The sequence below is a fragment of the Lagopus leucura genome, unplaced genomic scaffold (genome assembly GCF_019238085.1).
Source record: "Lagopus leucura isolate 7727_CA_CO unplaced genomic scaffold, USGS_WTPT01 Super-Scaffold_100024, whole genome shotgun sequence".
Lineage (NCBI taxonomy): Eukaryota > Metazoa > Chordata > Aves > Galliformes > Phasianidae > Lagopus > Lagopus leucura.
Window position 1 is genome coordinate 2,910,316 of NW_024962276.1, and position 21,689 is coordinate 2,932,004.

Below are 21,689 nucleotides of genomic sequence, written 5' to 3' on the forward strand. Positions count from 1 at the left end.
ACGTGTTTCTCTCTCTTTTTGTATGTGAATATTACAACTGCCACAAACAAATGGGAACGTCAGGTATTACTCACACAGGAAGCTCTGTTCTCCATAGCTGGAGCAGAACACTTCTACCATTTCCCCTGCATTACAATTTCCCCCACATGCTTTACCCTCTTTGCTTACCCCAGGACTCTCGGCCATTTAGTGAGACAAAAAGGGCTGACACCAGCCAAATTCTTCTCCACATTATCTGCCCTCAAAAGCAGCACAGGCAGCCGAGACAGGGCACTGCAGACTGAACTTCACTGTTCCCCAAGCAGAAATTGGTATATATTGAAGAACCTCATTCCTTTCTGCATTACTTTGGAGCTCTTCTGTAATTTGTTCATCTGAGCAAACACTTCTCACTCGGGCATGAAAATTGAAAAAGCCTTAGCTTTCAGCACCTGTGCTTATTCCATTTCCATGGGTTAAGATCAGCAGCCTTGAGACTTCTGTGCCTTTTTCTCTAGGTCAGCGCTAGCAAATAAAGGTTTTTGAAACATAATTATTACATCAAATAATGTATTTATGCCTTTACTTTGGATATCAGTCATATCAGAACTGTATGCTCCAAAGAGGATGACAAGCACAGCCCTGCTGCATGCGGGCTCCCAGCTCAGTTGTCTTAGGGACACCTGGTCCATGCCAAGTGACTGCTATGAGTTCTAAGGGCAAGTTTGGTTGCAAAGGTGCTCTGAGACTCCTTTATCAACCTGTGTGTGCCACGAGCAGGCTGCTGAGACACGAGGCAGGTAGGTCTGAGGCTGGAGAATTTACTCTGAAAAGCATGACTTGGTTTATATTCATATTTTCATATTGACTTGACTCTGAATCCCAAGCCCACGTCAACATTTGATGGCTTACAACATGTGACTATCCTTCATATTTAGACAGAGTTACTAATTATACATTCATACCAACTGCACAGACCACTGAGTGAGTAATATATGTCTTAATAGTCTAAATGCAGCTTTAACTTCTCTTTGTTTTTTTAATTAGTTAACAAAAGGAATTAAGCCACACTTCTCTAGAAGATTAGCCACGAGTGATAAACCGATAATCTGCCAAATATGTGTACAACTCTGAGCCACCAGATTTACCATCTGAAGAATCACATGATCCTTAAGCTTAGCTTACTACATATTAGTATTTGCTTGTGAAGCAGCTTGTAAGGACTTCATGAAACTAGCTGAGTACGTGCTTCATTCAGATTAGGGACACAAGGACCAGTAAGATCACACAGATAAAGCCAACCTAGTGCAAATTACTGGTACAAATGCACAGCACCAGTAAAAGCCATGTTTGGAACTGCTGCTGCTGCTCTAAATGAAGGCTCCACTTTGCAGCTACAGCATCTGCATCTGCAATCTTCTCCTACACAAGGATACTGAGCTAACCTCCTACAGATTCTGCATTTGACTTCTCTAATGACTTTGGAACATGAAATTCCATACTTGAACTGCTTAGGCTCGCAATACGTTTGTTGTTTTGTTTTGTTTTTTAATATTATATAAATATAATAGTCAGGGTTTGCATCCGTGCAAAGAAGACACGCACAAGGAAAGCCTTCCGTGCTGCCAAGGAGTCAGGATTGTCACATAAAGCCTAGGTTAGTAGTGTGGAAAGGCAATAAACTAAGGAGAAAGCATCTGGGTTGATTTTATTTCTGTGAGCTTGTAGAGCAGACTCAGCTGAACTGTAATGTAGTTACACTCTTGTATTTCTGTGGCTGGCAGGGTGTTGCACCGACAAACCCAGGGTACCACAGCAGTCCCCAGTGATCAGTCAAACCAACTGCAGACAGATAAATCTGATACACTGCAGGGGGCAGCTGACCAAGGAAAGCCCACAGAGCTCAAATGTTTCTTCAGGGGCTGCACAGCAGTGACCCTTTTGGGCAGACAGCTGCAGTGATGTGCAGGCATTTGCCCTTCCCAAGCAAAGCCCTTATTTTCCAGCCAGGCAAACAGCACTTCCTCCTGCTTTTCATTGAGAGTGGTGAGGTGCTGGAAGAGCTGCCCAGAGAGGCTGTGAACGCCCCATCCCTGGAGGTGTTCAAGGCCAGGTTGGATGGGGCCCTGGGCAGCGTGGTTTAGTATGAAATGGGGAGGTTGGTGCCCCTGCGTGTGGCAGGGGGTTGGAGCTTCACGATCCTTGAGGTCCCTTCCAATCCTGGCCATTCTGTGATTCTGTGATTTTGCATATCAGGATTTTGCAGGGATGTAAGAGGTTAAAGAGGACACACCACACCCTTACCACAGGTATGCAAAGACGTAATTCACAATGCAAAAAAAAATCCTACAGGAATACATTTCTCAGTATCGGTGTTGTGACTAAGAGCATTGGATCCTGCAAACTCTCAATTTACTCCAGCTCATTACCTGAGAGTTACCAGAAGAGCTGAGCAATTGAATGAAATTACAAATGCAGGTGACATATTTGCTTAAACACCAAACACTCCATTTCTCTGAGCCTTTCCAGCAATGACAGTCACCTTCAAGAATCCGAAAGTCTCCAGTCGAACAGGAACATTGATGTGTCATGGAAGACAAGACCATGTTAAATGATGATGATGTTTTGAATTCCGTTCTGTGTTTCAGGGATGACAAAGATTACAGCACAAGACATAAGCCTAACATCATCTCCCAGCTCTGTGTGCCCTAATATTTCATAAATTCTGAGTACGTGCAACAAAAGCACCTGGCTTCCCACGGTGGAAACTTGCCTGTGTCCAAGCACTGGGTAGGAATGGTGTGTCATAACCAGAGACAGGCAGCAAAGTCACACAGCCTACCTTGTCATGTGTGAATGGTTCCTACTCTCTGTTAATTAAAAAAGAATTATGAAAAGCTAGAGATGGGCTGCAGATTCAATATTTGTGGAGTGTTTTTTGTACCAGTGCTCAAGAGCACGTTTTTTTCTGTTAAGTCCAGCCCAGTTTTTTAAGTAACTGATTACTCATGTGAAATGTTGGCCCTCTGGTGTCTTATTGCTCAGGAACAAGAGAAGATAAGTATCCACCATTATTTACACGTAATCCTAACTAGTCCCTCACGAGGACTGTCAGTAGAAAAAACAAAATACCATAAGGTATTGCCCCAGAAAACTATGGGGCAAAAATGTTCACTGAGATGTTTCATTGGTAGGTATTTCCTTTCAGTAGGTTGGGTAAGCATTGTTTTCAGGATTTTACACAACCATTTTACACAACCAAAAGGTTATGTGGCACAGATATGGCCTAGCCCAGAACACATGCCTGGGTGAAGCCTGGTTGGTGGCAGGTTGGTCAGCTTTGATGCAGTGGTGTGAGCTATTAGCACTCCAGCTTTTTTTTTCCTTAGAAGTTCATGATTACCTGCCTGGAAAACAAAACTATAAACTACTCTTCTTACCTCCACCACGACTTCTTCCCTTATCAGACATGAGTCGTGCTGGCAAGGAAGCCTGCAGGAGATGCACCGCAGTTGCTGGTTGTTTTGCCTTTTGGCCCACTGCAGAAAAGTTACTGAGCTTAGAGTCCCCTTTCTTTCCTTCACAGCATGTGTCATCACTTACACATAATTACTTTTCTCTTCCCATCCCTTCCTACTCACAACTGCCTTTTAAGTCACTCCTGCACATAACATTTCTATAACTTGTATTGGAATTAAGTTCCGCAATTTCCTCCTCTCAAACTGAACTCTTGACACCAGGTCCATCTTTCATCATTATTTCCACACTGCTCTCCTCTGCGCATGTCACAGAGTCAGAGATTAGCTGAAGTTGGAAGGGACTTCTGGCGATCATCCCCTGCTCAACAGTGGTCAACCACAAGAGAAAGTTCAGGACCACGTTCAGTATAGTTTTGACTGTCTCCAAGGATAGAAAAGATATAGCCTTCCTGGGCAATCTGTGACTATATTTCACCATCTTCACTGTAAAAATGATTCTTCTTATGTTTAAATAGACTTTCCTGTACTTTGCGCCCACTGCCTCATCTTTTCACTGAGCATCACAGAGAAGGGTCTGCTCTGGTCTCACTGCCTCCTATAAGATATTGGTACACACTGATAAGACCACCTCAGAACCTTTTCTCCTCTGTATCTGAGTGACATCTCAAAAAGGTTTACAAGAACATTTAGCTTCACAGTCTCTCCAACTGCAGAGCAAGATAGAGCTGGGAGGCCATGCAGCCCCATCTTCACTTATGCACGAATGCATAAGTGTTTTACGTCCTACAGCCCTGAGTTGGATTGAGTCTTTGATAAAATGCTCTGAAAGTGAAGCAGCACAGCAGGCAGAGCCTCCCCTGGGAGCTGCGCGTTCCTCAGTACCGTTTGATAACACAGAAAAAAACCAGCAAGAATTTGCAAAGCTGCTTTCCAAAGGATGAAGGTTCATCAAAGCTCTGTAAAATAGCTTTTAGATACAGTAATAAAGGTCCTCAAGGTTTTTCCAAACACACTTGATTTCAAGAGTATACACTATCTCGGGTTCAAGTCAAAATTGTTCTTGAGGCTTTTCTATTTTCTCCTTGAATGACATCTACTTCAGCCAAGCTTGCTGCAGTAAGGGCCCTCCAGTACTTGAAAGTCTGACACTGAAATATGCAGAGGTGCCAGGGCTTTCAAAGTTTGACCAAGCAGTTTAACACCGGTGTAAAGGATGATACTCATTATACAGCATATTGGACAGAGAACAGTGATAGCAGAGCACAGCTCCTGAGGATTGATGCCATTTTAGCAAAGGTAAGCTGTCCGCATCCATGGGGATTAGCTTCCAAAGCAGATCTGATTCTTTCACAGCATGAAGTGTCAAACACTTCAAAACTTCAGCTTATTTTAGATACACCCAGCAGTCCACCAATTCTCAGCTCTGTGCACCTTACCTTTGAACAACTTCCTGTCGTGAAAACTCAGCTGGTGCTCAGAGTCCACAAGGAGGACAGCAGACACTCCAGCAAGGAGAAAGAGAGCTGAATACATATTTAAATATAGAACTGCAAGGGGAATGAAGCAAAGTCCACTCACCTTTTGTTGTTGTTGTTGTTTTAACTGTCTCTGGTATTTGTTAATGGCTTCACTTCTCCCAGGCGGCCTGTTCAGGCACGCTTAATTGAATGTGGAGAGTTTTATTTGGAAATGTACTTGAGATGCTGGCTGATTAAAGTGTCCTTATTTTATGAATTTATATTATTATTTAGCATGTAAAAATAACCAATAAAGACTGTAAGATATTCCATTTTCCCTTCTCATACCCTGCAATCAGAAACTGAAGTGTTTAACAACTGGATACCTACAGGTAGGCTCTAAAGTGAAGCACCTAATTAAGCACCCTGGAGAAAAACAAAAACAAAACCACCCTGGAAGTAGCAAGACTCCCACAGTGCTTCCCAGAGCCAGCAGGGAGCTGCCACGTGTTCCATGGATATAAGAATCAGGGCCAAGATTTTCTTTGTTAATTACAAAGTTTGAGCACGAAATTTCCCTTCCTGCATTAAAATTGCAGTCTGTGAAATCCAACTTTCCATTATTGCCCTCCCTTCAGACTTGTGGCAGTCCTGAAAGACTTTTCTGTAACTTTCCAGGTAGGAAAAAAATAAAAAGAGTAAGCTTGAATCCCATTCTCTATCCAATTAAGTAATGTAATTACAAGATACTGGGTGATGAAGCATCGCTGCCAGGTTCTGACAATAGCCTCAGTAAAGACAAAGCCGGATTTCAGCTTACTAATTGGAAGCCTTTTCATCTGATTGACCTGCCTCTAATGTAAAAACATTACATGACACTCAAATGTTGGGATTTGTGTTCTTCTCAATTAAGTTTCTTGGTCATTAATACTGCGTTTAAGACAGAAGCCTGGAATGTGTTTGGAAGGAATGTAACAGATCAGCTTGCTTATGCACTAGAATGCCAGCCAGCGGTGTGCTGCATGCACAGCTTCCTATAAAGCAGACCTCAAAGAAAAGGGTTGATGTTTTCAAAGAAATCACAGGCATCATAAAGAGCCCCGTGCTGTCAGTGCTAGCTTGAACACTGACTTAGAGCGCTTCTTTTCATCCTTCTGGGTCTGCTGTCAGACATAAAAAGAGGAGCCTGTAACATTTCAGATGGCTGAACAGTGGCCATTTATCCATCTTACAAAAGCACTGCACGCAGACTGGCCAGAATACATCTTCTAATACTCTTCCCCCAGGAAGCTTCAGCAGTCCTGGGTCAGAAGCAAACTGCTACTTTTTGTCCCAGAACTGTGGGGTGAGACACACCAAAGAGGCACTTGCAGCAAATATCTCTGGCATTAGCCATTACCACCATGCACCTTGGGTTCGCAACAGTGGAAAAGATGCAAGGCTCTCGAGACACAAATTTTCCCATATCAGCAGCTGGAATATCATCCGGAATACACAAAACTAAAGATATTCACAAGCAGCAGGAGCTGCCACAGGATGACTCACAAGCAAAGACTGAATCCAGGCAACCCAGCTCTAAACAAACACCCGGATTTTCAGAACAGTGAGTTACGGGCATTGGAACATAACTAACAACATCTTTGCCCTCAGTGACACCTCCACAAACTTTAGAGCTCTAACCACATTAGCCTGCTGGGCTGTTTGGGCTCAAAGATACTTTGCCTTTGGTTTGGATCAGTTTTTAAGTAGAAATTTAGTCAAATTCAACAGAGGTCTGATTCTTGGGGAGCAGACCACCACGTTCCTCTCCCTGAGACAACTGCAGAAACTCCAATTTTTCAGCACTCTTTGAAATAAGCATCAGTCAACCGACTGAGCCACCACACATGGGTGTTGTGTTTAACTCATGTATTTTCAAGAGTAGAATGATTTTTGATAAGTCAATAAAGGATATATTGCGATGCAATAACTCGAGGCTTAAATCAAATTAGCTCAAACGAAGTTGCAGCCCCAGCACTTTTACCTGTACTGTTTGTGGCAGTGACTCACAGCACATTTCACTTTGCACACGATGAAAGTTTAATACTCAGCAAGGCAAACCTCGTAGGCAACTTTGCTGAAAAACCACTGGAATCATTCCAAACTCTGTAGAGAATTTTAGTTCTTGCTTTCTTTTTTCACACTCCTCCCTGGCTTGCTGACTCAATCGAGATCCGGAAGCACAAAGCACTGTGAGAAGGGCTGACCTTCCAATAGTTTGGACTACATCTGAGATCTCATTTTTAGCATCAGATTTCCAGAGAGAAGAATTTCTTCTATTCCTTTTCTTCTTATTCACTATCTTTGAAAGGTTGTTGCATTGCTTCTTGAAGCATTATCAGTTGGCAAGGTTTTGTCATATCGTAGCTTCATTTCATTCCCTAAAGCAAGCCTATTTGACAAAATGACAATCCCATTTAACTATATTAAATGCATCTGTATGTTATGTCACTGCCTTCTCATGAGACTGCATCAGTGGCACTCAGACATGATGATCAGCACCATTCCTGGGGATTTCCCACTCAAAACCAATTACATGGCTCTGAGATTAGTAGTCTAATTCATTGCCATCTGAATTGCAAATCCAGTGTTTTGTGTGGCATTCAAAAGTCACACATCTCAAAAGATATGCCAACGCTTCAAAAGACTGACTGAGCACCTGGTGGTTGTCTCACCCTGTTGGGCAGCTCCCCTCCACCACGCTGCTCTCCTCTGCCCCTCCTCAAAGAAAGAAGGGAAGAAAATAGGATGGAAAGGGCTCAAGTGTTGAGATAAGGACAGGGGGATCGCTCATTATTACTGTCACAAGCAAAACAGACTCAGTATAGGGAGATTAATATAAGTAATATAATGTCCTCTTTTCAGCCTTGATACATGATCCAGGAGCCACAGGTCTTGTGGACCACTGAAGAATCACTTATGTTTCCTACAGCTCCATAGGCAATGAAGAGCTCAACCAAAATAAAGGCCCAAACCCATTCATTTGCATTGGAATACAAGCTAAAAGGGCTGAACAACACTTTCTCTCTTTTCTGCATCCTGTTTTTGAGGACAATATGCACAAGTTTCAAGACTCACCAAGGTCCTGGTAATAGAAAGACTGGTTTTGTTTCCAGGCCCCCTAATGAGCTAAAACTGGATTGAATTAATTGTTTTCTTTGTCTGTGAGACATCATTAATCAAACTCTCCTGCAGCATCATGCTTCTCTCCAAGTCAAAAGCTTAAAGAACACTAGCCATAAACTGCCTCATTTACAACCACACTAAGTGCATGTCAGCTTACATCCTTAACCAAACAGTAACATTTCCCCAGACTCATATTTGAACACTCCAGTGAAGAAAGAGAGGACGTATTCCACCCTACCAATATGGCATCATCTCCATACTCTCAATACTCCATTTTCTGGGAAGCCTGTTTCCAAATAAGCAGGATCACACGGTGCCATGCAGACCACTCTGCCTTCTGACGGTGTCTGACCCAGTCAGACTGCCCCAGTGCTGAAGTACAGCATGCAATGTGCTGCACTGCATCAGGAATGGTTGTGTTGCTCAGGTCACAACTGCTGCTACAGGGATTCTGCTAAACTGGGATGAAATTTTATAATTCCTTCCTCTCTCTTTCAAGACCTGCTTGGAAGTTTTCATCCAGCATTATTTTGTTTTCAGTCTACTTAAGGAACATTTTTACTGGGATTTTGAATAAGGCTGATCTTGAGCTGCTGTAATAATTATTTACAAAGCATAAAAGCATAATACAGAAGCATTATGGAGACTTTCCATAAGACAGAGTTAAAGCAGCAAGACATCCTTTTTGTGTTTCACCAGCATGCTCTGGGGTCAGGCCTCTGCTGTAGGCTGTACACATTAACTGCCAACACAAGAAGGAATGTTTCCAAGATACACACAGCCTGGCAATGAAATAAATATGCCCTCTTCCCTCTGCCTGCACTGCAAATAACTGATCAAGGTGAGATATCTACAATAAAAGCAGGCAGGATAGAAGTTGCAAGCTTCCATCACTGCTCCAAATCTATTAATGGGCAGAGCAGCTGAACCCTCCTACTGTCCAACCTGAAGTAAATTCAGCTTGCTTCATGAAAATGAGACAAAGCTGTAAAGGTCTTTAGCCTGTAAAGAACTTTCATGCCTGTACCACAGTCTCCAGCTGGTGTCTCTAAGCATCTTTCTGATCCAATCAATCAGCATCAGATGGAAGCATATTGATTCAAAAAGATGTAGGGTCTGACTCAATTCCCACAAGGACACAGAAAAGGCTCCCACAGATTTCCAAAGGAAGAGCTGAATCGGAGCAACAATCACAGGTCCTGTGATAATGATTTCAATATTTTCTGACAACCTAGATAACAAAAAAATTCTCTGAAAAAGGCACGAGCAATTATCAGGAGCCCTCACAGAGACCCACTGCAAATTAGGTTTTGCCTCGAGCCCATTTCTTGATTCTCTCCCAGCACAAACCTCTGTCCACCTGCTCCAGAAAACATCTGAGCTCCAAGAATTCTGACATTTCACTGCCTTCACTTTAATGAACAGAAGCCTGTGCAGCAGGATGCATCAGTTCAGGTGAGTTACAATGCTGAACAACATAAACAGGACAAGAAAGAAAGAGACCAGGGACAAAAACATGACAATAATCCTACACACACCTTATCTGAGCAAGCTGCACCTACTGCATCCATATAAATCTTATCTCACCTCTTCTGTCCCAGGTCAGCAAAATCAGAGGGGCCATGATTCAAGAGCTCAAATCATTGCACTTATTTGGGCAAAATATTTCTTCTTACATGAAAACAGTTTCCTAAGCAGTATTTGATTCAGCTGTGTTGAAGATGCTAGCAGACTTAACAGATATCCAGAACACCTGAATAAAATACAGCCAACAATTCACTCTCAAAGGCATAAGAAATAAAGTATTCTTTTCCTCTAATCAATCACACTGAATCCATATGAGAAAATGTAAGGGAATAAAAGAGTGCTGTTAGGTAGGAAGGAGTTAGAAAGTGATGCAGACTCAGTTCCTTCAAACCTTCTTTCTGCAGTGAAGCCTTCGTGCAGATCAGTGAAGAGAGCCCTTTCCTCTCTTTGGAGACCTTGGACCCACCTCACCTCAGCACTGCACCCCTCCTCTGCTGGGACCCACTGACCCTGGTCCACAGCAAAGTGGTTCTGCAAAAGGAAGGGCTGTAGAGATTGCTGCATCTCAACAGAGCAGAGGCAAAGCAAGGCAGAGCTGCAGCACTGTGCACACGGCTGTAACAGCAGCTCTTCTAATTTGAGCACTGACACACTGACAGTTAGAACAGCAATGCTCCTGTAGCATATTACCCATCCTAATCTCTTCCTCTGTGATTAGAAATTACACAGAGGACTATATTTTTCCTGAGCACTCCGGTAAAAGGGCAGGCATGCAGAAACCCAAATGTCAGTAGTTTATGCTCATCTGTAGGGCTCCAGTGCCACATTAAGGTGTGGCAAAATACACCAGAGGCAACTAACAGCCTTTGTCCATTAGCATCCTGTATCAGCTTCAGCACATATTTCTCTAATAGCCACATGAATGGTTAAGAATTGCAAGTGAGGGGTAGGACTGAGTGGATATACAGCAGACTTCACAATGGTGCTTGGAGAATCTATTTGGCTTTCTTTGTAGAAGAGATTTCCCTCTAACACAGTGGGATGAAACAACAAGTTATAAGCATTCCAGCAATTCATGGTGACTACAAGGTAACACTCAGTACCTTCCTTACATACAAAAAAGATAGCTAAAGGCATTTAGTTTTGTTTGCTTCTGTTTTTCAAGCTTATGCAGTAGAAGTAAGGGAACAGAAGCTGTGTGTTTCATAAATTAATTTCTTCCAGAGCACATTTTTGCTTGGAGTGAATGCTGGGCAGTAGGGGTGGGGGGTTGGTTTATGTTTACATTTTTTAAAATTAGCTCAGCAAACCATTTGATCCATAGTGCACATAATTTGCTGCTTCTCTTCCTGCACTCCTTGAAAGACAAGCTCTGGCAATAAATATAGATCTGGAAAGTCTGAAACACAAGGCTTCAGAAGCACTGCTGGCTAACTGGAATTCCATACTGGGCTATTTGCTTCCTCTTTTAGAGATAAATCAAAAGAAGAGGAAAAGAGGAAACCAGCAGTAGACATACCTATCCTGGGTAATTTGCAGGGGGTACAATAGGAAGGCTGTGTCTTGTCAGCTATCTCAACATCCAAACAGAAATATTTACCAAGGAACTGAAGGATTCAACAGCACTTCTCTGCTTTTTCATTTCCAAACTTGTTCCCATCTGCAGTTCTGCTGTCTCCTAGTAAACCCACATTACCACAGCCTGGTCTTGTTGATTATTAGGTATGCTTGTTCTCCCAACCTAGTGGAGCCAAACTACTTAGCAGAGCACTTTGCTCACCCGTTAAATAGTACTGCTTTATGCTGAAGTATCTTTACCCAAGACATTCACGTGGGAAATAGCAGTACTTCCCAAGGCTGGGAGAGCAGTCTGCAGCTTTCCACCTTTGAGCTCTTTCTTGCTTTAAGAATCTGCTGTCTGCCTGTGAGGGAGAAGGCTGCTGCTCTCTCAGAACTCTGTGCTTTGAGGGGCAGAAAGGCTAGCACCAAAAACAAGGTTTAATCCAAGGCAGATTTCTGGCTAAAGAGTTCAATAGTCAGAACAGTAGCACTGTGACTAATAGATGTGGATATCCACGCAGCCTCATACTCCAGATAGCCAAATGGCCTCGTGTGAAGCTGCTCAGAACAAGAGAAATCATGCAACTGGGTCTGTGTATTTTTCCCAGCGACATCCTGGGCTATAAAGCAGCTCAAGATGATCAGCCATAACACAGGCAATTGGACATTATACTCATCCAAATGCTATCTGGAGAAAAAGCCGATCGCTCACTAAAAGCAGAGTTCATTTTGATACAGAAGGAGACAGACCAATATTCAGCTTTCTGTGCGGATGGAAATGCATCTCAGTGAAGCAACTCCATGAAGGCTGTTGTTGTACGCCCAGTGTATTTCTTTGTGCTGTGGCTCTTTTCCTGATTTATTATAGAGCACGAACCACAAATCCCAAAGTGCTTGCCAAAAACCAGACGCGTGCCAGGAGCCACAAACTACAACAAAAATGGTTTTGCAGGTGAAAGTACCAACATTTGTATACATGCAGGCGGAGAACTAATTAATAGAAATGCATTAAGTAAGTTCTAAGCAGGTGTTAGTACTTACAAACTACAAATTAAGATAAATGGATATTTTATGGAAATGTTTATAAATTGAGTTAATCTACAGATCTGTCTAAATGTGCACTAATTGAAAATAATTTTGAATTCATGAACAAACTTGCTAATGACTTTTTATACAACCTTTCATTTAGGAAGTGCTAAATTGTGTTATGGAGGAGTACAAGTGTCAGAGTGCAGGAAGATTCTTCTTGTTGTTCTGCAGTGAGGTGGGACACCAATGCAAACTGTCAAATCACAGAATGTAACAGAACAAATATGAATTTCCCCATATCACCCCAGCCATGTTACTTCTGATGATTTTTCTTTTGGTACACAAGGAATCAGTGCACTGTTGTTTTCAATAACCACCATCTCCTGTATACTCTGGAACTATCTTTACATTTTAGACTGATTTTTTTCTTTCTATGAAGGCCTGTTATCTGGTGGAGGCTGAGATTCATTCTTCAATCATTAGTCATTAGTTCATTAGTCCTATTAAAGTGCCAAGATCCTCGGTAACAAATAATGAAGGATATTTAATAAGTGGTTACAAAGCTTAAAGCAGTGCTCCCCAGCAAATACACATCTACGTAACATTCAGAGCCAATCTGATGTTTTATCTGACAGCATTCAGTCACTATCTTCTTAATCCAAACAATATGAAATAGCATTTCAATAGAAGCCCAGATAAAGCATTTCATTGAGTTCCATTCCTTTCCTTCAGATCAAAAGATACCTCTGAGGTAGTTTCTCTTCCCATGTTCTTTTCTTGTCATGTGGGCATTTCTTTATTGCACAATTTGACAACAGGACAGATATGAATGAAAATATCCTTTTCTGTGTGCTTGTTTCCACAACAAATGAGAAATAATCTGAATCTTCCCTCACACTGAGGCATTTGGATCGCTTTCCTTTACATGTGCAAATGACATCCAGGAACTAATCAACACACTGTCAGAAGCTCTTACAGTCTGTGGGCTTTCAGTGTCCGCCAGAACTGTAGCTGCTTTCTGCCTCTGTTAAGCTGTCTCCTTCCATTTACCCTCCAAATCTGCACTCTGTGGATGTGTGCTCTATTAATTACACAGAGACAGCATTCACAGGGCACTACACATTCTCAAAACTCGAAGAAAGGCAATCCCTGAAGATACAGTTTGCTGTTTCTATTGAATGACTGTCGTTTCTTGCCTCTTTCTGTATTTCTGTTGTCACTGCATAAAGGAGTTTTCTGTACAGTGTTCTGTGGGCTCAGACTGCACCAACTTGCTCTTTCTAGCCAGGCTTTCCATGCTGACTTGGACTGAGCACACATCTGCTGACAGTAGCCTCACTACTACTTTTATTTGCATCAACAGGTTTTTTTTCATATTTCAGCTCATAGCATTTTCCCCCACCAAACACACATACTATCTTAAAAAAATGTTGAGAGAAAAACTATTGTTTCACTCCTTAAATGATTTCTTAGAAGGCAAAGATCAGGAAAAGTGCCTAGTTAGCCATTGCACAAAGAAGAAGATTGCATCAGCTTTTCTTTGACTCCTCACAAATGTTTCAGGAATTCACCTTCTTCAATGTGGCATGCCTTCCCAGTTAGTGACCAGACCTCCAATAAAGATACTGAGGTGGGAGGGATGCTGTGTGAGGCTGGGATTGTGCTTATCACCTCGTTCATCTGCTGCAGCCACTGGGTGGAGAACATCACACAGCAGCTGCAAAATATATCATGATATCCTGGACTCGATAGCAAGGAGTTGGGATTGGGATCTCTGATTTAATGCCAAATTACTCTGGAAGAGCTGAGGATTGTGGGGGACTTTTCTAGATATTGGGAGTTTGTTTCCAAGGTTGTAGTTTGGATCCAGAGTTAGTGCTCATGTAAATACAGGAGAAATTAACAGGCTGGGCCATTCTGACCTTGTCTTTTTTGACCTCCAAAAAACTGGAGTCTGGATTTCAAACACAGTCCAGTTTTATATGCATTACTTTCGTAGGCTACGAATACGACATTTTCATGCTGATCTCCTGATTACTAATGAGCTCATGCATCAGTCTTTGAACTGCTTTAGCTAGAAAGCCCCAAATCCTTAAACTAAAAATCTCTGAAAATACAGATGACATTGGTCCACTTCCAGAACCTCATGTCTACTCCTCTCCCATCTGTAACTACAGAACTGGATCCATTACGGAGAGACTGCTGAGAACCTGAGCATGAATGCACGTCTGTAACCTGAGAAGTGCAGCTGATTTTTTCAAAAAGCACTCGCCTCTCCTTTGGGCTACAATCACAGCTAAATTTGCAGAACGTTATGAAAAGAAAGTTTAAAAAAAAAAACAGAATGTAAAAATGTGCTTCGTTTTTGCTAGGAGATGGTCTTTCTCTAGAAAGGGTTCTTCTTGGATAATTATAAACCAGAACCATCTATTGGAGTTAAAGGCTTCCACATTTGGCCATGGACATATTTTATTTAGAAATTTAGCAACTATCTGACATGAAAGCCAGACAAACACTTGAGTGCCACTGCCTGTTTTAGGTAGAAATTTTCTGTTTTTAGAAACTACAGAGCATGTGTGTGGGCAGGAGAGAGCAGGGAGGAGAGGCTTAGGATGTCTTTCTTGAGGCGTGACCCAAATGCTACAATCTGTGGAACGCAGCTGGGCAGAAGGAGAGAGGAAGGTCCCTGCCTCCCTTGGGGAAATCGCTCTGGTGACACCAGGAGCTGATTTGTCTCTCCAGGAATGTTGCCATCCACCGCAACTCAACCATCTCTATAATTTGATTTAAAAGGGGATGTTCTTCCTCAGAAAATGCCAGATAACTGTTTCTTTCAAGAGCCTCTGATAGGCAAGGAAATTAGCACAATGAGGAGTCTTCAGAATGGAGTGCTGCGGCTGTCCTGAAAACAGGTGAGGGATGCTGTGCACAGCCTGTCAGTCCCACCATCAGCTCCCCAGACATATCCATCAGTTAGCATAAAAGGAGCTAAAATTCTGGTTAATCTCCATGCTGTCATCCACCCCTACTGTCTCTGATGGAAAGCAATCAAATTGGATGCATTTTGTCATGCCACATACCATAAGCAGAGTTCCCAACTAACTCCAGTGACTTCTGTTGTGATACCAGAAGGCATTTTTTTCAACTCAGTTTTAATAGCCTTTTAAAGCTTCTTTAGGATCTCCCTGAAAGCAAAGCCCTTACGTCAACGGAAAGTGTTGCTTCACCATGCTTCACCTGTTATTTTTATGGATATTTTTAAGACCAAAGATTTCACAGTTCAGTCACACAGATCGACTTGACCCCCAGGAAGTCAGATAACACACAGCGTGTTTCTAGGAGCACGTTGGCCAGCATTCAGAGCACTCTGCTAAGTGCCTTTGTAAAGATCTTACCTGCTCAGTGATGAAGGAGCTTGAAAAAGTGACAGCTGACCAAAAGAAGATCCCACAGCTGAGAATGATCTTTCTGTTGAAACGGTCACCAAGGTAACCAAAGATAGGCGCTGCCACCATGAAGCTACAGATGAAAACTGCAAAGGAAAGAAAAAGGAAAGAACCATTTAATAAACACAAGGCCAAGAACACGAAAACTAATTCTCTGCAAACCAAATCCTCCAGAGAGCAGTTCCATTTAATTGGATGTGCTGCAGCCCTGGCTTACAAAGTTACGCAGTCTGACAGGACCGCAGCAGTTGGTGTTTCCTTAATCAAACAGTTATTTTCATTCCCAGAGAAACTTCAGAGCAGTGAACTTGTGCTACATCTGAAAGCATGAACAAAACCAGGGCAGAATAAAGGAAGAGCTTCTGCTCAAACATCACTGAGAAGGTGAAGCGAAGGCTGGAAGGAATTTCAAACAGAAAGCAAGCCAAAGGCTCCTTGTTGGCTCCTGCAGTAGAAAGAGAGAAACAGTCCACAAAAACTGAAGATCTTTAATCTGTTCTATCATTTTATGGCAACTGTTAATATTACTGAGGCACCAGCCCTGCAGTCAGACAGAAAACTCCAGTCTCCTTATTCACCAGCACTGAACTTGTACTTAAACCCACTGCTTAGTAACTATTTCACTGACAGAAATAGCTCACAAACAGGCCAGGGATGTCCAGCTGAAAGGGAAAGTTTCCCTTTCCCCCACGCCTCCCCTCAAAACCACAAAGCATTAACTGAGGACCTTCTGGCATGCAGGAAAGAGCCTCCTGGTAGAATATCCTCTGTAAAATCTCCTTGACTTCTTGTTCACTCCTCCAGCCAACACCAAACCACCTGTTTAGCGACGCCACAGAAACACCCGAAACAAGGCACTCACAACACACCTACAGTTAATTGGAAACTTTGCATGAATTGTCAGATCTTAAGCTGATTTCATGTCTGCCCACGTTAGAGATTTGGATGAATGTAACTACGCTGCTTTTCCTGCTATTCGGTTACTCCAGGATAAATTTTAGCTTTCTGGGTTTGGTGAACCCAAGTGGGTGGGACATGGATACCTGGAGACCCTCCTTTGGTCAGAGAGTTTGGGCTCATGTTGGGCTGTTCCACTTCTGCCACTGCCCAACCTCAGCCATCTAATTCATTAGCTGTTAAAGGGTGGGAGGAAATAAGAAAAGAAAGGGCAAGAGGAGGCTGCACACTCCCTCAACTGGAACGTATGTATAAAATCAAAGTAGTCACAAGTAATGAATTTTTCATAGATAGCGATGCATGAAAGCCCAAGAACATGCAGAATGCTAAACTATGATATGATCTACATCTCTTCTTTTTTAATATATGAAGAAGTCAAAGCTGCTTTACAAATTATATCCATCCATTTGCATATATTTTGTGAGGCACACAATTGTTGTACATCAGCTTTGCACTGTGATGTTTATAGTGGGAATTACAGGGTTTTTTTGTTTTGTTTTGTTTTGTTTACATTTACAGTTAAATAAATAAATAGAGAAATGAAGATACCAGAAAGAAGTATGTGCAGCACTCTGTCACACCCATTTCAGCTGTATTGCTGCAGACAATCTCGCTGTTTAGCTGGCACAAACTCTGGCTCACAAACCTCAGCCCTGCGAGGCTCTAATTGCACTGGCCCCAGTCCAGTCAGGCACTTCAGCACATGCTTATATTAAGCACTTTAGAGTCGTACACTGTGATTAAATGCTTTCCTGAGTGAACACCAATGTGCTCGACACCTTGCAGAGCTGGTGCAGCAACTGGCACAGTGTGACTGCTTGCTGGGATGAAGGGCAGAAAATGACTGTCTGCCCATCGCAGTTTGACTTTGACCTTGGAGGGATGCTGGAATTCATTCCTCTCACAATCAGATATCGTGCCATTTGTATGATGTAAAAAGACATAAAGCTAAAAGAGCTTCCAAGGGAAAATTAGAAACATTCAAGTCAGCATCCGAACATTTCAAATACTGAATAACCCAATTAATTCAGATTTGAGACACAGTGGGGATGATTCAAAATTCACATCGATCAGTGGGACTGTGAGCTTCGGTGACCTCTGGATGATAAATGCAAAGTCTAATTCTGGATTTGGACAAAAGTAGGAAAAAAACACGAATGTCCTCCTTCCAATAAACTGAGAAAAGTTCATCCAGGGCCTCTCCAACAAATTACATCCTGCTTTTACTCAGCTCTCTTTGGAGAATTTATTTTTGGAAGGTTCTGTTCCGGAGAGCCGGAAGCTTTGTCACCAGTGAACAGCCAACTTGACAGCTCCACAAGGTGTAAAACGAAGGGACAACAGAACCTAATAAATAACAGATAGTAGAACACAGCTGTCATAATAATAAATGCAATTGAGATCACAGTATTTATGACCCAAATATGCATCAAAACATTGATTGATTCAAATAAATGCAGAAAATGATGGCTGTGTGATCTGTCAAAAGGATTTGCCTGTTATAGGCATTTCCCATGAATCAATTTTTGCAATTACTCCTGCAGATGACAGATGAGATACCTGATGGCCAGACACAGGCTCTACAACAAACAAGAAGTCAGTCTGTATTCCTACAGCCCGGGATGGCTGAGCTGAGGTGAGTGGATCAGGGCATGTTACCGGGTGGGATGGAAAGCTGAGTAACTCTAGGCCAGAACTCTGAGGTTCTATGAGAACCAAACACTATGAAGCAGAGATCTTATCTGGAAGACAGAAAATTGCCTGTGCGTTCAGCTGGGAAGAGGGGCAGCAGAAACTAGATTAGTTTGCAGAGAAAGGAGGCCGCAGCATAATGCAGAGGGATGTGTTCCAGTAAAGCAGCCTGGCACGTGTGCCAACTTCTTCCTAGCTAGCTCCTATGCCCTCCTCATCAGCATTTTGTGCTCTTTGTACTCACGGACTCCCAATTAGTACCCAAGTGACACTACCACAGCTGCTGCTCCAGATCAACCCACTGCCACAAATCCTTTACATAAGTAGTGAGCTATGACAGGAGCTGGCATTTCATTTGCCTTTTCCTAATCAACAGCTCCTCTTCCACTTACACTTAAAGCCCTCTTAGAATATTACCAACTCTTGAAGAGACATATAGTGCAAGCCAGGGCAATTAAAAATCCAGTGGGATTTGGGATGAGCTCCTGAGGAAGAAGGGATTGCATTTAGAGCAGCCATGGGCAGACAGAGCTACATCAGTCACCATTATGTGTGCCGTACTGCTAATTTCTCTTGGTAAATGATGTCCAGCTGTGCCAGCTAACGTGGCTCAGTCCCAGCGCTGGGTGCAGCCCAGATACATTTCTGCAGAAGCAAATTATCGTGTGAGCAATGGATGAATAAATAGACACGTAATGAATGCCATCCCAGGAGGGAGGTTCTGTTAAGTACAGGTATTCTCTAAAGGAGATCATACTCGTCCTTATGCCTCCTTTGTGGCTTAGCCACTAAACTGCCGACTGCGGTGAGAATGCAGGAAGAGTGTAATTGCCCAAACAGGATGGCTTAGTGTCTATTTCTGCCTCTGAATGCTTGTCCCACCCTGTACAGGTGCACGGGAACCTTCACAGCCAGCACTGCCCAGCTTTACTGTGCGTGACTGGAATTACAAAAATTTGTGGCATCCAAAAAAAATTCACCTCATATTCCCTTCCCTCTCTTCTGCCCAAACACACCAGAGAAAGAAAGCATCCTCCCCTGCATCTATTGCCCACGTTTCTCCTCTTTCTCCTCCAAACAAATATTTGCCAGCTTCACTCTACAACTGTCCCTGTACTGGCACTGACCCATCAGCTTTCCACCCTTTCATTCCTAAGGTGTTGCTGCCTCTCTCCCCATTGCTCTTTTCCTACCTTCCTTTTCCTTCCTGATCAGCCCCTTGTCTCAGAGCATGGCTTCTCTTGCCAACAGCTCATCCATTTGGTGTAGCCAAGAGGGAGCAGAGGCACTGATGTGGGCACATGCAGAGGCTGCATTTTCTGTTACTGGAAGGTTAAAAACAGCACTGCCATCTCCCAGAAAAGATCCCTTCTTTCAACATTATTTCAATTACACAGGATTCATTTTTTTCTATCAGGAAAAATGTTAGAAAGGTTTAGGTTCGGGTAAAAATAGCTTGCTTGCTCTATGCAGGGATGCTCAATAAGAATAGTGGCTATCTTTCAGCTCTGAGTCAGCACAGAACCATATATCCAATGTCTAATTGAGTGCTGACAATGTGTTTGGCTCTGTGGAAGGCAAACTCAGACAGCCTGTGCCTCAGGGGCCTAGCAATCCATTAGACACAGCACAGAACCATGCGTTGGGAGGTCATTAATATTTTCCTAACAACAAACTTCCAAACAACGAGAATACCCAAACACGCAGCTCTTGGATGGGATAACTGACAGGTGTGCAAGCACAGCCCTGCTCTTCCTGCAGGAGACCTTGTCCTGCTGGGATCTGCTGGAGCCATTTCTACAGCAGGGGCTCTTGAACCTGAGAGCTCAGACACAACACGGTGATGTAAGGTAAAAGATTTCTGATTACAGGCTAATCCAAGGCCCTGGAAAACCTCAGCAACACGATTTAAAACGTTCATCCTTTGATAGAGGTGAATTCTTACAGCTGTTTGCACAAAGCTTCAGCCTTGAATCAGCACTGTCACAAGCTCTACTATAGGTATGCTGTTCCATCACTCTCTCATGCATTTTTTTACTTCATTTCAAATTCAGCAGCCAGCAGATGGATCACATTACTGCTTTTTGCCAAGTGCAAAACACACGAGCACTGGGTTCCAGACTACTGTGCAGACTAGAAGTTTCTGACAAGTGTAAGGAGCTTTGAAACACACCATCAGTTCCATATGTTGTGCAAAGCTGTCATACACTAACAGCGTAAGACCCAGGAGCATTAGAAAAAAACAACAGGCTACAGAACACCAAATCATTTGGACTCACCTCCAAGTGTTTGTTTTGACACGGCCAAAAATGCTCTCCCAGAACAGAATGCTGCACAAGATCAAGCAGAGAACTTCACAAATGCTAACTTTTGTGTCCTGCTGTGCTCAGTAAATTAATAAGAACAAAAGCAGTGCTTTAAAAGGTGTGAACCTGATTATGCACTTCTCTAATATCTCTGTTTGGCAGGACATTTTAGATTGTGTTTCCTTCACTGCAGATACCACTCATCAGTATTCCTCCTCCAGTGTACCCCATGTTCTCTGCAGTATGTTGCACCACGAGGTGCCAGTTTTTCCCTAGAGTAGGCTGATAAAAAACATAAGCAACGTGTTTAGGGTGGATGTATACAGTTAACATACGTGTTTACAGTGAGAAGACAGCTGTACGATACCGCTCAGTCCGTTTGGCTGTGACAGGGTCAGAACCTGGTTACAAAAACACAGACGAGGTCTGAACACAGCTTTCCTGGCAAGTTCGTGCTTCACTCAACATCACACAAAGCTGCTGCTCAGGGAGGGGCTCAGTGCTGATAATTCCACTCCTTTTCCTCACTGCAAAATCCAGATTCCTCCAGGAGTTAGCCCTCCTAATCCCAGCAAAGGATATCCTGAAAACTTGCTTTGTTCACCTCAGCCAACAACAATAATTGCTTCAGGGGGAATTGATGGGAAATGTACTCCGCAGTAAAAGAAAATCAGGTAAGAATAACCAGAAAAACAGGCCAGTAACACACTAGTAACCCCACAGCTCTGAGAGAAACTGTGCTGGGCAAAGAGCAACCACTGTCAAGTGAACAAATACAAGCAATAGCTGTCAGCACTGCCACATGTAGCACAGTACACCATTGATCCAGACAGCGGTATGTGATGCCACAGATGTGAGCAGTACTTTACTCTGTGCATTGGTGCATAAAGATCAATAAATATTTCTCTTCAGCCTCCAAAACCTAGACAACAGCTACAGGAATGAACTCTAATAAAGGTGAAGCTTAGAAAGGGAAACGGCACTTACATGTGAGCACTGTGGCTCACAGGCTGCCAAAGGCTGGAGCCCTTTGGCCGCAGCCTGTGGTTCTGACATGAATAGACACAGAGATATTACCACCCAACTACAAAT

General features: G+C 42.9%; 1 protein-coding gene across 2 annotated transcripts in view; it reads right to left on the reverse strand.

Moving 5' to 3' along the window:
• LOC122184567 (protein spinster homolog 2) overlaps positions 1–21,689 on the reverse strand; it is a 122,843-nt gene that overhangs the window by 52,389 nt on the left and 48,765 nt on the right. For both annotated transcript variants that reach the window (XM_042879614.1, XM_042879615.1), the window contains exon 3: positions 15,592–15,728. In XM_042879614.1, the coding sequence (XP_042735548.1) occupies positions 15,592–15,728 (137 nt within the window). The remainder of the gene's footprint in view (positions 1–15,591; positions 15,729–21,689) is intronic.